We start from the raw sequence: 12,565 nt of genomic DNA, 5'->3' as shown, positions 1-12,565 counted from the left end.
CACTTTAATTACCCCTTCTGCTAAACTCCAGAAGGTCTGCTACACGGTACTTCAATAAATCTACATGGTTAAACTTGTTAATCTGAATTGCAGGTGAAATGTGTATTGATATGGCCAGCCTAGAATGCTCATGCATTGGACAAGGTTATCTGCTAACAACTGCATTTTACATGTGATGCAAGACACAGTTATTGGTGATGAGACCTTAACAGAAAAAACGATCAGGATATGAAATTTTTTAGGAATGTAAATTCACAATCTAAATATAAAATGTTCAGAAAAAAATTAATTCTAAACAATATAAATACTTTACGACGGTGCCTCAACTTTCTTTACTTAGACACAGCATGCTATAGCTAATTACGCCATCTCCCCAACTGCTAACAACAACAAAACACTTTACATTACACAGGAAGGCGACTACCAGCTGTCTCTGCTATGCACGTCGCAGCTCCGCTCTTAGCACGGCAATACTCCCCAGCTCCGATTTGCCCTGCCCCTTTTTTCTCTCTAGTGTTCTCGCTCGCTCTGCGGTTCTCCTTTTGATCCCAGAGGGACTTGGAGTTGTCGCATTCCAGTCATTCCTGTCTCAGCGAACAATCGGCCCTCAGTTATTTATTAGCACCGCTCTCTCTCTCGCGCGACTCAGTCTGCTTTGAGAGCTTCTCAGGCGCACGCCGTAGCAGTGCGCTCTCCCTTTCACTGGAGCATACACTAAGATCTCTTTTACACTAAGAGTTTATTCTGTGCATTTAAACGAAGTTCTATTAGGAATAATTTTCGTCAAGAAAGACAAATAAAGAACATACACCACCCACAACGTCTTTCCGTGATGAGAATGTAAAGTGGTAAGAATTTAGAATTTAGTTAGTGCTGTTTTTTGGAATGTGTTTTACGCATGTGTGGATATAGTTTTTCCATAAATATAATTGGCGCAAATTTGTATTTGTTTACGTAAATCCTTTTTCTTGAACTATGTGTTATGATTATTTTGTTGGTATAATAATTTCCTTACTACATTTATCATTTATAACTGTTCAGCGAGTCTCCTTTGGTCTATGATCACGCATGGATAGCTGCTGAAGACAAAGGACACTTTATTCAAATATGTTTTATTGGGGTTATATATATATATAATTTTTTACTCTCCTTGTTGAGACAGGAATGTTATTAGTTATGGGCTGTTATCAGATTTGGCCTCTTATCATATGCGGAATGTTATCATGCAGCACTCAAGAATTGTGTTGATCATAGCTTCGTCCCGCAACTAAAAGTATGTATATATATACTGGACTATGGACAGCATATACATATATACTATATATGTGTGTGTGTATGTTGTCCATAGTAGTAGTAGTTTAACACAACCAAATAGATTATCTTTAAATATTGAATTATTTAATCAAATAGCCCCCAATGCTGTATGGCCTACATCTGATCGCTGCCATAACATTGAACATGTGGTAGAAGTAAGAAATTGGTCAGATGGCAATCTAGCGATTTAATGGAATCTGCACAGCTTGCAGCAATTTAATGATATCAAAATAACCTGCCAAAAAAAAATACTTCAATACTCAGTGTTTGGCCTTTTCTGAATATCTAATAATGTTCAACTCTGCCATATGACTACACCACAAAGTTTGCATTCATGTGGGTGTTATGTTTGCAATTACATGCTGAAATAAATTCTAGACCACCCTAACGAGAATTTATAACGAGTATTGTGTAAACATTATGCCATTTACTGTCTTTGACACTAAACATTTGGGAAATGCTGTGGGGTTAGGGGGTGTGCAGTATTTATGAACTAGCACGAGTTTGCTATTGGAGGAGGCTGTCAGGCATGCTAGGTGTGTGCTTTTAGCTTGGAAGGTTGGAAGGTGTGTGCTTTTAGCTCGTTAGCTGCAGCTACTGGACCACAGCAGAGGGAAATGTGTCCCTGTTTGTTACAGGGCTGCAGTCCGGCTGTGCTCAACACAGCCACACTGGCTTCAGGAGGGGGGAAAAACCTGGGATGCTCTATGTTGTTTCTGTTTTCAATAGCAGCCACTAGGAGATCACTGTAGCATGGCATGCACATGGGTGTTTATAATAACGTCTTATAATGGCATTATGAAGTACTAGATGTACTAGCTGATTCTAGCTAATCCTCATTCCCCTCTCTCTCTCACACTCTCTCTCTGTCTCTCTCTCTCTCTCACTCTCTCTCTCTGTCTCTCTCTCTCTCACACTCTCTCTCTGTCTCTCTCTCACACACTCTCTCTCTGTCTCTCTCTCTCTCCACCAGGTTCTCCACAGCCCTTGACGTGTTTATTCCCCCCTCGTTGCCTGAGATGAGAACAGCAGAGGAATCATCCTTCACGGTCCTGCACCGCCTGATCCAGGAGCAGCTGCGCTACGGGAACCCCACGGACACCCGCACCCTCCTGGCCATCCAGGAGCAGGCCCTGCGCGGCGGCAGCGGCGGCGGAGGAGGTGGCGGCGGGGGCACCGGTTCCTCCCTAGAGAGCCTGAGCCCGGACGACCCCCAGTTCCTCCACATGTCCACCAGGCAGGAGCCGCAGGGCCAGGAGCACCAGGTGGACTTCAGCCGGGAGCACCGGGAGAGCCCCGCGTGTCAACTCTACCAGCTCCACGAAGAGGAGCTGCCCACCTATGAGGAGGCGAAGGCCCACTCGCAGTACCTGGCCACGGTGGGCACCCGGCGGGGTCCGGCCCAGCTCGGCCTGGGGGCAGTGGAGGCCGAGGGTCACCAGGGCGGAGCGGACGGCCAGTGGGACCTGAAGCGGGAGCACGCCCGGAGCCTCAGCGAGCGCCTGATGCAGCTGTCCCTGGAGCGGAACGGCGTGTCCCATGGACCCAGAAACGGCCTGCCTCTCAGCTCCTCTCATAGTGACCCCCAGCTATCTTGCGGGCCCGCTGACCACCCGGGACAACTCACCGACGAGAGGGGCCCGCCGCCGGACTACCCCTTCCTGGTCCGGCCTCCTGGGTACATGGTCAGCCACTCACAGGAGACACAGGGACAGTATTACCAGGAGGCTCCCTCCCCGTTCCACTCACAGCACCACAGGTAGGAAGAACAAGACACAAGCCAACAGCCGGTACTACCAATAGCGGATTACGGGGGCTAGATAAAAATGCCTGATGCCCCCCACTCTAGATCTAAGTCGTTATTTACAAGTCACCCCCCCTTCCCCAGGTACGTAGCGGCCCAGGCCGAGGCAAAGATGGTTCCCCACGGTGTCCAGGCCGGTTCTGAGGTCTACATGGCCGCCGTACGCTCGGGGAACCACAACAACAGCAACAACACAGCCCAGGTGGACACACTGATGAAGGAGAACCAGAGGCTGAGGAGGGAGTTGGAGGGCTACGGCGAGAAGACCGCCAGACTGCAGAAGGTGAGGGAGAGGAGGCCATGCGGGGAGGGGGGCACTAGGCCCTCCGTCAGGAAGGGCACAGAATAAGGGTGGTTATGACGGACGGGAGGGGGAACGGGGATGCAGTTTGGAACGTAGCCTTCCTCGTTTCGATTGTTTCTGCCAAATGCACGTCTTCAGACAGAAACGTATAGAAATGAGGTGTGTGTTTTGTCCAGAAAGCAGCTTCCTTCTGCAATCTTGCCAGTGGTGCCCTTGAATGAACCCACAGTCAGTTGAGCACATTGTATATGTCATCATTCAGTAGAAGGAAGAGTTGGGAATTCGGTAGAAGTCATAGTTGGGAGTAATGTTTTTTGATTAGATAAGCCCTTTTGGCTTGCCAGAGGGTTGGTGTGTGTGTGTGTGTGTGTGTTTGCCAATGCTGCATATCACTGAGATTAGCCCCTGAGCCGTGCCGCACCAGGAATGTGCACTGTGGACGGATAACAGGAACTTCTCAGTTAATTTTGGAATCATTCATACCTAATGACAGAGACACGCAGCAGCCTGGCAGCACATGGGTTCCCATTTTAACCCACTTAGGAGGCCCTCTCGCCCAGAACGACGTGCGTTCAGTTGACACTTCGGTCCGTGTGTTCACTCAGACTCCACACCAGCTTCAGGTTCACATAACTCGGCTCACTACATCTGGGAAGTTCCATGCAGCGGTTAGCCTGTATGTCTTGACATCACATGCAGCTAAAAGCAATAGTAGTATTCCCCAATTCAGACAGGAATGTCTAGAATTGCATGGAATGTCTCCTTTGTCCTCCTCTAACTACTCTACCCTCCTCTTCCTCCTTTTCTGTCCCAATCCTACTACTCCTCCCCCGCCTTTCTACTCCTCCCCCGCCCTTATACTCCCCCCCTCCCCCCTTTGCCCTTCTAATCCTCCCCCTTCCACACTGGCAAAAGGCCATATGGAAGACTGAACGCTCAGACACCTGGGACTCATAACCCATCATTCAGGAATGTGGATTCCTCATTCACTTTAAGAGTGAAGTGTTAATCATTGTGCTTGAGGGCATACTCTATCACACACTGAATGGACGAGACGGCCAAGCAACTCATGTATCATACATCCATTATCACAGTCTCCTGGGAACGTGGATTCCTCCTCTGTGCCTTGGAGGGGTGAAATCATCTCTCAGATAGATAGGTTAATGTTGCTTTTCCAGTGGCATGCTCGGCCCAAGCATTTGTGTTTCTGCCTCCGGTCTCTCTTTCTGATGTCTCGTCCCCCCAAAAAAAATTACCTAATAAAGAAGCTCCCACTGACAGGAATGAGCTGTACTTAAAACCAAAGTAAAGACCGTGGGTTAACACGATTACTGTCCTCCCAGTTGGAGCTGGAGATCCACAGGATATCCGAGGCCTACGAGATGCTGATGAAAGGCTCAGCCAAGAGAGAGACCCTGGAGAAAACCATGAGGAACAAACTGGAGTCGGAGATTAAGAGGCTACACGACTTCAACAGAGACCTGAGAGGTAAAGCCACTCAATACTTACACAACTGCAAATAACACTCTGCTATTAAGCAATGGATTTACCCACATAGTTAAATGTTGAATAAAACCAAAGCCGTGAGGACTTCAGTGGCACCCTGTTAGTGAATAGTGTAGAGCGGGAGTCGGTGAATACCTTGGATGCAGGAGTCTGTCGGTGAATACCCTGGGGAAGGAGCATTTGTGAATACCTCGGGGGGCAGAAGTCTTGGTGCTTTTGAGTTCTCTCATCAGCTAGTGATCAAAGAGATCCTATTTGATGTCTCTCTCTCTTCTAATCATAGGTCGACTGGATACAGCCACCAAACAGCGAGTAGCCAAGGAGGTTGAATCCGCAGACCAGAAGCAGCACGTTTTTGCCAGACTACTCGAACAAAGTAAGCAGAGATCGGGGTCCTCTCTCCGCAGCATGTTTTTAGAAGTTATTGGCTTTCTTGCTAATGCTTTCTCAACAAAAAAACCCTCTATAGTTACATTGAGTTTGCTCAAACTCACTCGGATAAGTTTGCCAGGGGAACAGTTTACTAAGAAAACTCACACTGCCGTTGCAGCCAACTCCCTTGCCATTGTACATTGAGTGAAATGTTATTTTAACAGGGTAGCCTAGTGGTCAAACGTGTCGGGCCAGTAACCAAGAGGCTGCTGGTTCTAATCCCAAGCTAAAAAGCTCTGTCTCTGAGCAAGACATTTAACCATAATTGCTCCCTTGTTGTTGCCATAAATAAGAATATGTCCGTAACATACTTACCTGGTAGAATAAAAACAATAAAAAACAGTGTATAGTTAAATCACCATGTCTTCAGTACGACGTGCTGTGGAGGGAGGGCACTGGGTGAGTTGAGCAAGGACATTTTGGAATCTGTATGTGAGGGCTGTTTTTACAATTCACACAGCGTTGTGAAACACTTTACCCTGGCAGGCCATGGTTGGCAGGGCACTCTTCCCAGGCTGTGCCTGATTCCTCTGTCACATATATACAATCTGTTGTCCGAGGCCAGGGGGGAGGCATTGGGAGACATTCCCTGCCCTCTGCAACTCCCTCCCTCCCCTGGTCTCTCCAGGCCCTTGGATGCCCGCCATCGTTCTCGGCCCTCTGCAGTCAATGTGGCCTGGATTCCTGAGATTTTTTTCAGGTATTTTAGGCTGTTCCGTTCACTTGGGAATGCCTCCCTCCCCCCTCTGCTGTTGAGCTGCCAAACCCCCTCCCTCCTCAAAGGGAAATTATCAAGACTAGGACTGCCTCCATTTCCCTTTCTCACAGCACGCTGACCCCTCAATAGATATCTCTCCATCTTTGGAGAGATACATTTACTCATACCGTCATTGCATAGCTTTAAAAAAAAACTCTTGGTCAGGTGTGAACAGGTTTAGCCAACACTCATGGTGTTATTGTCATGCTTTTGGCAAGGGGAAGTGACACTGCCATGGCACTCATTGTCGTGGTAAATCTTCAGAAGTATTATTTAATAAGCTTGGCATTGTGTTGGGAAATGTAGAACTTTAAATCTGCTTAGAGTGATCTTTTGTAGTTACGTAACCGAAAAACAATGTTCAAGTCCGCAGTCACACTACCCCGACTATTGGCCTCCTGGAGCAGCAGTCTGTAATGATTACACACTAAAAAGAATGCTCATATGCACATTACAAGTACTAAACTCCCTGTCAGCTTGTGTTTTTACCCGAAGGTTTTAATGTTTTTCAAGGGGCATTGAAACTAAGAGAGTCAATAGCCTGGGGATCTGGGACGTTATCCGAAAGGTTCAAATTCCAGATCGGACAAGTTAAACATCTGTCTTTGTGCCCTTGGGCCAGGCACATTTCCCTAATCAGCGCCGTAAATGGCTCTGGATAAGAGCTTCTTCAGCTACTTACCTGATTTAACTATGATGAAACGTGGTATTGGAAAGCCTCCATTCAGTACCCTGACTTCTGCGTCTAACGGGTTGCCACGACGAGGTGAAATAAAGACGTATGTTATTGACCTCTGATGCCCACGGGGGACTGGAAACCAGTTAAATGCCTTCATTTCTTTTCAGAATTCACTGCATGTCAAATCTTTGGATTCTCTTAAAGCATCTGACTGAGTAAAGTTCATGGAATCCCACCAGAGACTTCTCAGGGATTCACATCTCCACTCGCTGATGGAGCGTGCCGCGACTTAGCCAAGTAACCTATTCCACTCTCAACGTTTCTAACCGTCTCCTCCTCCTCTCCTAGACGAGGAGCAGCAGAAGGAGCGCGAGTGCCTGGAGCGGGAGGTTCAGCGTCTGCGAAGCTCCGGCGAAGAGTGGCTCTGGCGAAGGGAGGTCCTGGAGCAGGCCCTGGGGTCGGCGCAGGCCCGTAACCTGGTGTTGGAGGAGGAGCTGAGGAGGAAGAGGGCGTACGTGGAGAAGGTTGAGAGGCTGCAGAGTGCCCTGGGTCAGCTGCAGGCTGCCTGCGAGAAGAGGGAAGGCCTTGAACTGAGGCTCAGAACCAGGCTGGAGCAGGAACTGAAGAGCCTCAGGGCACAACAGGTGAGCGGGACAGGAGATGACCAAGACACAGAGGAACACAGAGACACACGCACACACACACACACACTATTAGAATCAACTCTCCTAACCACACCTTTCCGGCGCTTTCCGCCCGACAGTGGCAGTCCCACAGCGTAGCCAGCGGCCCTGGCTCCCTGGCCTCCGACCTGAGCTCCGTGGCTTCGATCCGGCAGCAGCTGGCCGAGAAGGAGGAGAGGGTCCTGGCCCTGGAGGCCGACATCACCCGCTGGGAGCAGAAGTACCTGGAGGAGAGCACCATGCGGCAGTTTGCCATGGACGCAGCCGCCGCCGCTGCCGCCCAGCGAGACACCACCCTGATCAGGCACTCCCCTCGCCAGTCACCCAATGCCAGCTTCCACCACGACCCGCCATCCTCCGCTCATCGACACCAGGAAATGGAGAACAGGTAACCGCCCACGTCACCCGGAATACCGGCATCAGACCAAATACACCTGGTCATGATTGTGGTTTCCCCCAGTGTGGTTTGTTTAACACGCTGTGTGTGTGTGTGTGTGTGTGTGTAGGATTCGTGTGCTTCACTCACAGCTTCTGGAGAAGGATGCCGTGATCCGGTTGTTGCAGCAGCGGTCCAGACGGGAGCAGAACCGACTGGAGCAGCAGGCCCTCCGACCCGCCAGGTCTGTCCCCATCATCAGCACCGCGGCCTCTGCCCAGGGCCCGGTGGAGAGACCCGTCCGGGGGAAAGGTGAGCAGTACACAGGGCCCAACCCGGTCGAAAGTAGTGCTCAGTGTAGGACATAGGTTGCCATTTTGGACGCACACTAGAAAAAGAGGAGGGGACGGGAAGAGGTGAAGGGCCCGCCGGAGCCAATGGTTCTAATTGTGTCGCTGTCCGTCCGCTGTCTGGGAGTTCCATTTGGCGGGTATAGATACAGCATAGCCACGCGCTGGAGTATCTGGAGGGCTGTGGCATCGCTGTCGCCTCCTGCTTCGGGGGTCACGGGGGTCACGGGGGTCACGGGTCACGGAGACGCCTAGGGGAATGCAGCGTCTAAAACAGAACATCCTATTAACTCCACAACAACTGGCGGTTGCTTTGCATGTGGCGTCGCCAGGCAGAACGCTGCACGTCTCAAAACCGCGACTGCCCCGGGGGACGACGACCTAGGAACCCCCCCCCCCCCCCCCCCCCCCCCTGAAATAGACGACGACGTCTTTTAGAGACGGAATGCGTGTACTATCTGTGGTCTCTGGAATAGGCAAGGGAGGAGAGCTCATGGGGCTGATGTGTGTGTGTGTGTGTCTCTCTCTCTCTGCCTGAGTGTGATCCAGGAAGTAACCAACCACTTTTTTCCTTTGCTTGCAGGGAAGAGCCTCTCGGATGACCAGACAGCTGCTCCAGTGTCTCCCCTCTGCACGGCCCCGCAACCACACCCCCGTGCTCTGCCCCTGTCGCTCCCCGTCTCCAAGCCCCAGGGCAGGGACTTCAGTAGCCAGTGTGACCGGGATGGCCCTGCTCGAGAGACGGACCTCACAGCTGAGAACGTCCAGGCCACCTCCACCACTTCCACCCAAACATCTTCCTCTGGTGTGTATAGGTCACCTTCCCTTACTCTCGAATTGCAGTAGTGAATACAGGAACAGATTATTTGTGTGGTCTTAGGTGGTCCAGCAGGTCTAGTGTGGTCTTGGTCAGTCCTGCCTCCGGTGCATATATGTCGCCCGCAGCATCAGTTCAAATCCGGCCTGCTGCCATTTCAGCACGCTTCTCTTCGCTCGTTCTCTCCTGTGTCCATAAGGTGGAAAATGCACATAATATGTATGTTCGTCTCAAATGGCACACCGTTCATGATTTTGACAACGGCCTCTGACCGGAGCCTCCCGGATCACGTGAACACCCGCTGGGGAGCTTTGGCATCATTTCAGCCTGATGTTTATGAGCCAAAACAGGCTCATAAACTGTGTCACCCATTCCATATGACGTGTAAAGACATGTAAAAAAAAAAAAAAAACACAGGAATTGAGTGCTTAAGATCCTGGAGTTTATCTCTAACGCCCAGATGTAAAGGCCAAAATGTACAACCTTAATATGGAAGACCGTAATGTAGCCTTGAGTTAAGGTCATGTAAAGCTAAGGTAATGTAAAGGTAAGGTAATGTAGAGTCAAGCAGTGCATTAAAAACGTGTATGGAATCTGAAACACCGGATCAAGTTTAATCCCCAGCTAGCTGCACGTGTTTATGGGACATGACTTTGAGGTGTTAGCTCAGGACACAGGACTACAATACGATACACAGGTATTGAAGTTGTAACGTAGGAATTGGGCCTATGAATGGAGGAACACCTACCCCTGGATCTGGGCTTGGGGGGAAATGTAGCTGAAACCGTAGCGTCACGGCGGACGGCTCGCAGAACAAATGGCACCCTATATCCCTATGCAGTGCGCTAGTTTTAACCTGGGCCCATGGGAAACAGGGGGGGGGCATTTGGGATGCAACTGCGTGAAATCCTGCTGAAAGGCAGCTGAAATCCTGCTGTTTAATGCTGAACCCAGTGTCTGAAACCGTTTTCCTTTCCCCATTACAGAAACCCCAGAGCCAACCCAAGTGCCGCTCAGCACATACAAGAGCCTCAGCAGCCCAGCAGCCGAAGTGGTGGAGATCCTTATTTAGGAAAGACGTATCTCTGGACCGGATGGAGGTGACAATGAGGACGCTGCCCTGGACCGTCTGTCTCTGGTTCTGATCTTTTTTTATTTTATTTTTTTGACACTTCCTTGTGGTTTTTGGAGGCAGCGTGGAGAAGGTTTGGGGACGAGATTTCTACCCATCTCCTGGAGAAATGAATCCAGAAGCGACGCTCGTAAGAAGACCGAGCTGAGCGGAGAGCTGTGCTCCCCGTGGCTGTTTCTCTGTCTTATCCCCTGGCAAGTTAAGAGGAACTGTCTTGTTCTCTGATGGACCAGTCAAGTGTAACCACAGCAGTCTCTGTCCGTTAGAAGCCTCTAAGGTACACGGATGGGATTCCGCTTTGCCGGCATCAGCCTCGAAATCAGTCGCTGCATTTACATATACTTCTGATGTAATTCGTCTAATTATTTCTTGTATTTATACCCTTATTTAAGTGCTGCTCGTGGTGTTTGTGTGAAGAGACGTTTTGCCGGGCCTTTACAATAGCTGTCTGAAGGCCTGTCTGTTCTGGTGTCTGTCTGCGTCAGCTCCTGCTAATTTAGACACGTCTACTCGTGCTGCATATGCCTTTGCCTTATGGACCGAACGTGTGGTAGCTACTTTGAGCTGAGCATCCCAGTTAAACGACCCAACATTCCTGGCTAAACTACAGAACTCTCCCACGGCCACTTTGGCTTGTGCTGTGATGTCCATCACGCATCCTTCCAGTTATACTCTGACACTAATAGGAGGGCTTAGGCATCTCAGTTGTGGCTGTAACCTCTCCGCTCCCCCTCATGTCCGAGGATTAGTCCATTCCACAGTGTGCCTCTGTCCTACCGTAAATACTAACGAACCCAACTTCTGCATTCCCGAGCCTAAATAAACTATGCAGTTGGTGCTGTTTTGCTCCACTTATAATAGCCTTAATGCTGAGGCGCGCTTGTGGCTTTAAAACAGGAATGGAAATGGGCCTTCTTTAGACTGGCCGGGGGGGCGCTGTGAAGGGGCACGTCTATCCACTCACCCCCCTTTAAGAAACAGAGGATCCGAAGAGGAGAGCCTGTCATTCACCACACTTGGGTGTGAAGTCTGAGATGCCTGAAAATTGTCCCAAATAGCACCGCTGACAGGCCGGGGGCTGATCGTCTGGCATTCCTTCCCGACGCTCTCCCACCCACTCTGAAAAATGCACTGTGTCGAGTGTGACCCCACGATCCGAGGAGCTGTTTTTTTCTATTTATTTCTGCCAAGGCTCTACGGTAGCTGGCTTCTACCAAGAGCCACCTGAGCATCTTATCAATCGATGACCACACAAAAACATGTCTATGAGAACAACAACAGAGACCGCCGTATCTGCTGTTTGTTAAAAAGGCAATTTTCCCCTTGTACACACACGTGTATCTATGTATGTGTAATTTAAAGTTCAGTGTGCATCTGGTCGGATGGTGAAATGTGTTGAATGTACCAGACAGTTCTCTCTGTTTTTCAGATAATACCGGGGTTTGCAAGATTGTGGTTGACTGGAATGTGAGAGGATTCAGTGTTGCAAAAAACTCATTTATTTTCTTTTGGAAATTTTATGATTCCAGATATCGTGCCTATTCTATTCTGGATTATTCTACTCTGGATTTCTGGAGACCCTGTTCATTTATTAAAATCTCCTGGAGTTTTTTAACCCCTGAGAGGATTCAGTGTTGTATTTAAACTCTACAGTCCTTCACTTTCTCAAAAGCAAATTTTTTGATGTTCTTATTTCCCTCATGGGGTATTTGCTGGACATGTGCTCCATGTTGGAAGTATAAACTATGAATACCCTTTTCCCTGCTATTCAGACTTTGTTTACATGAAAGGTTGTTATTTTGAACTGAGAGAAGTTAATATATTTTGTATATTATTTCCTTTTTAGCATTTAGTGGCGTGAAACATAATGCCAAAGATTTGCATTCATTTTTATTAAGTTATAACATAAGCATATGAAAACCAACCAGCAGGGCTTAGTGTGGACTGGCTCTGACTGATTGACACTTATGTTTGCTGTTGCTGTGAATGTCAGAAATGAGGAAATTTTGTATGCCATTAACATTTCATTTGTAGAAATAAAAACCTTAATATATATCTAAAACCTGTTTTTCTTTCTTTAGTTCTCCGTAGTATAATGTTGTACTGTGTCTTTGCAAAAAAACAAACTATGCAGGTACCCTACAGACATCCCTTACAAGTTGGTACAAATCCCAGTTATCAGACTCCCTGGGTTGACATGAATGGTGTCTGTGATTCAACAGTGAAGAAGGACCCTTAATTCAGGGGAGAAAAACAACTCTTCCACCTTTTTCACTGTTGGCAAGCAACCTGCATCACAAAACACACTGCACACTGACACACACACTGACACGTGCCCTACACACTGACACACACACTGACACGTTCCCTGCACACTGACACACACACTGACACGTTCCCTACACACTGAC

At 48.8% G+C, this 12,565-nt stretch overlaps 1 protein-coding gene across 1 annotated transcript; it reads left to right on the top strand.

Moving 5' to 3' along the window:
• Positions 1-399: 399 nt before the first annotated feature.
• amotl2a (angiomotin like 2a) lies at positions 400-12,206 on the top strand. The gene is made up of 10 exons (XM_010902944.3): positions 400-848; positions 2,288-3,073; positions 3,203-3,401; positions 4,766-4,910; positions 5,212-5,304; positions 7,145-7,440; positions 7,560-7,867; positions 7,986-8,167; positions 8,789-9,010; positions 10,009-12,206. The coding sequence occupies exons 2-10, from the start codon at positions 2,334-2,336 to the stop codon at positions 10,092-10,094; spliced, it is 2,271 nt and encodes a 756-aa protein (XP_010901246.2). The 5' UTR covers positions 400-848; positions 2,288-2,333; the 3' UTR covers positions 10,095-12,206.
• The last annotated feature ends 359 nt before the right edge of the window (positions 12,207-12,565 follow it).

The sequence above is a fragment of the Esox lucius genome, chromosome 8, assembly GCF_011004845.1.
Source record: "Esox lucius isolate fEsoLuc1 chromosome 8, fEsoLuc1.pri, whole genome shotgun sequence".
NCBI lineage: Eukaryota > Metazoa > Chordata > Actinopteri > Esociformes > Esocidae > Esox > Esox lucius.
Note: the sequence above shows the minus strand (reverse complement) of the source record. Positions and strands in the feature narration are given on the sequence as shown.

Excerpts from the sequence above, each read along its gene's own strand:
- amotl2a (XM_010902944.3), top strand. The coding sequence starts at position 2,334 with ATGAGAACAGCAGAGGAATCATCCTTCACGGTCCTGCACCGCCTGATC. Across the intron at positions 7,441-7,559 it reads AGAGCCTCAGGGCACAACAG|TGGCAGTCCCACAGCGTAGC; the intron begins GTGAGCGGGACA and ends TCCGCCCGACAG. Across the intron at positions 9,011-10,008 it reads CACCCAAACATCTTCCTCTG|AAACCCCAGAGCCAACCCAA; the intron begins GTGTGTATAGGT and ends TCCCCATTACAG.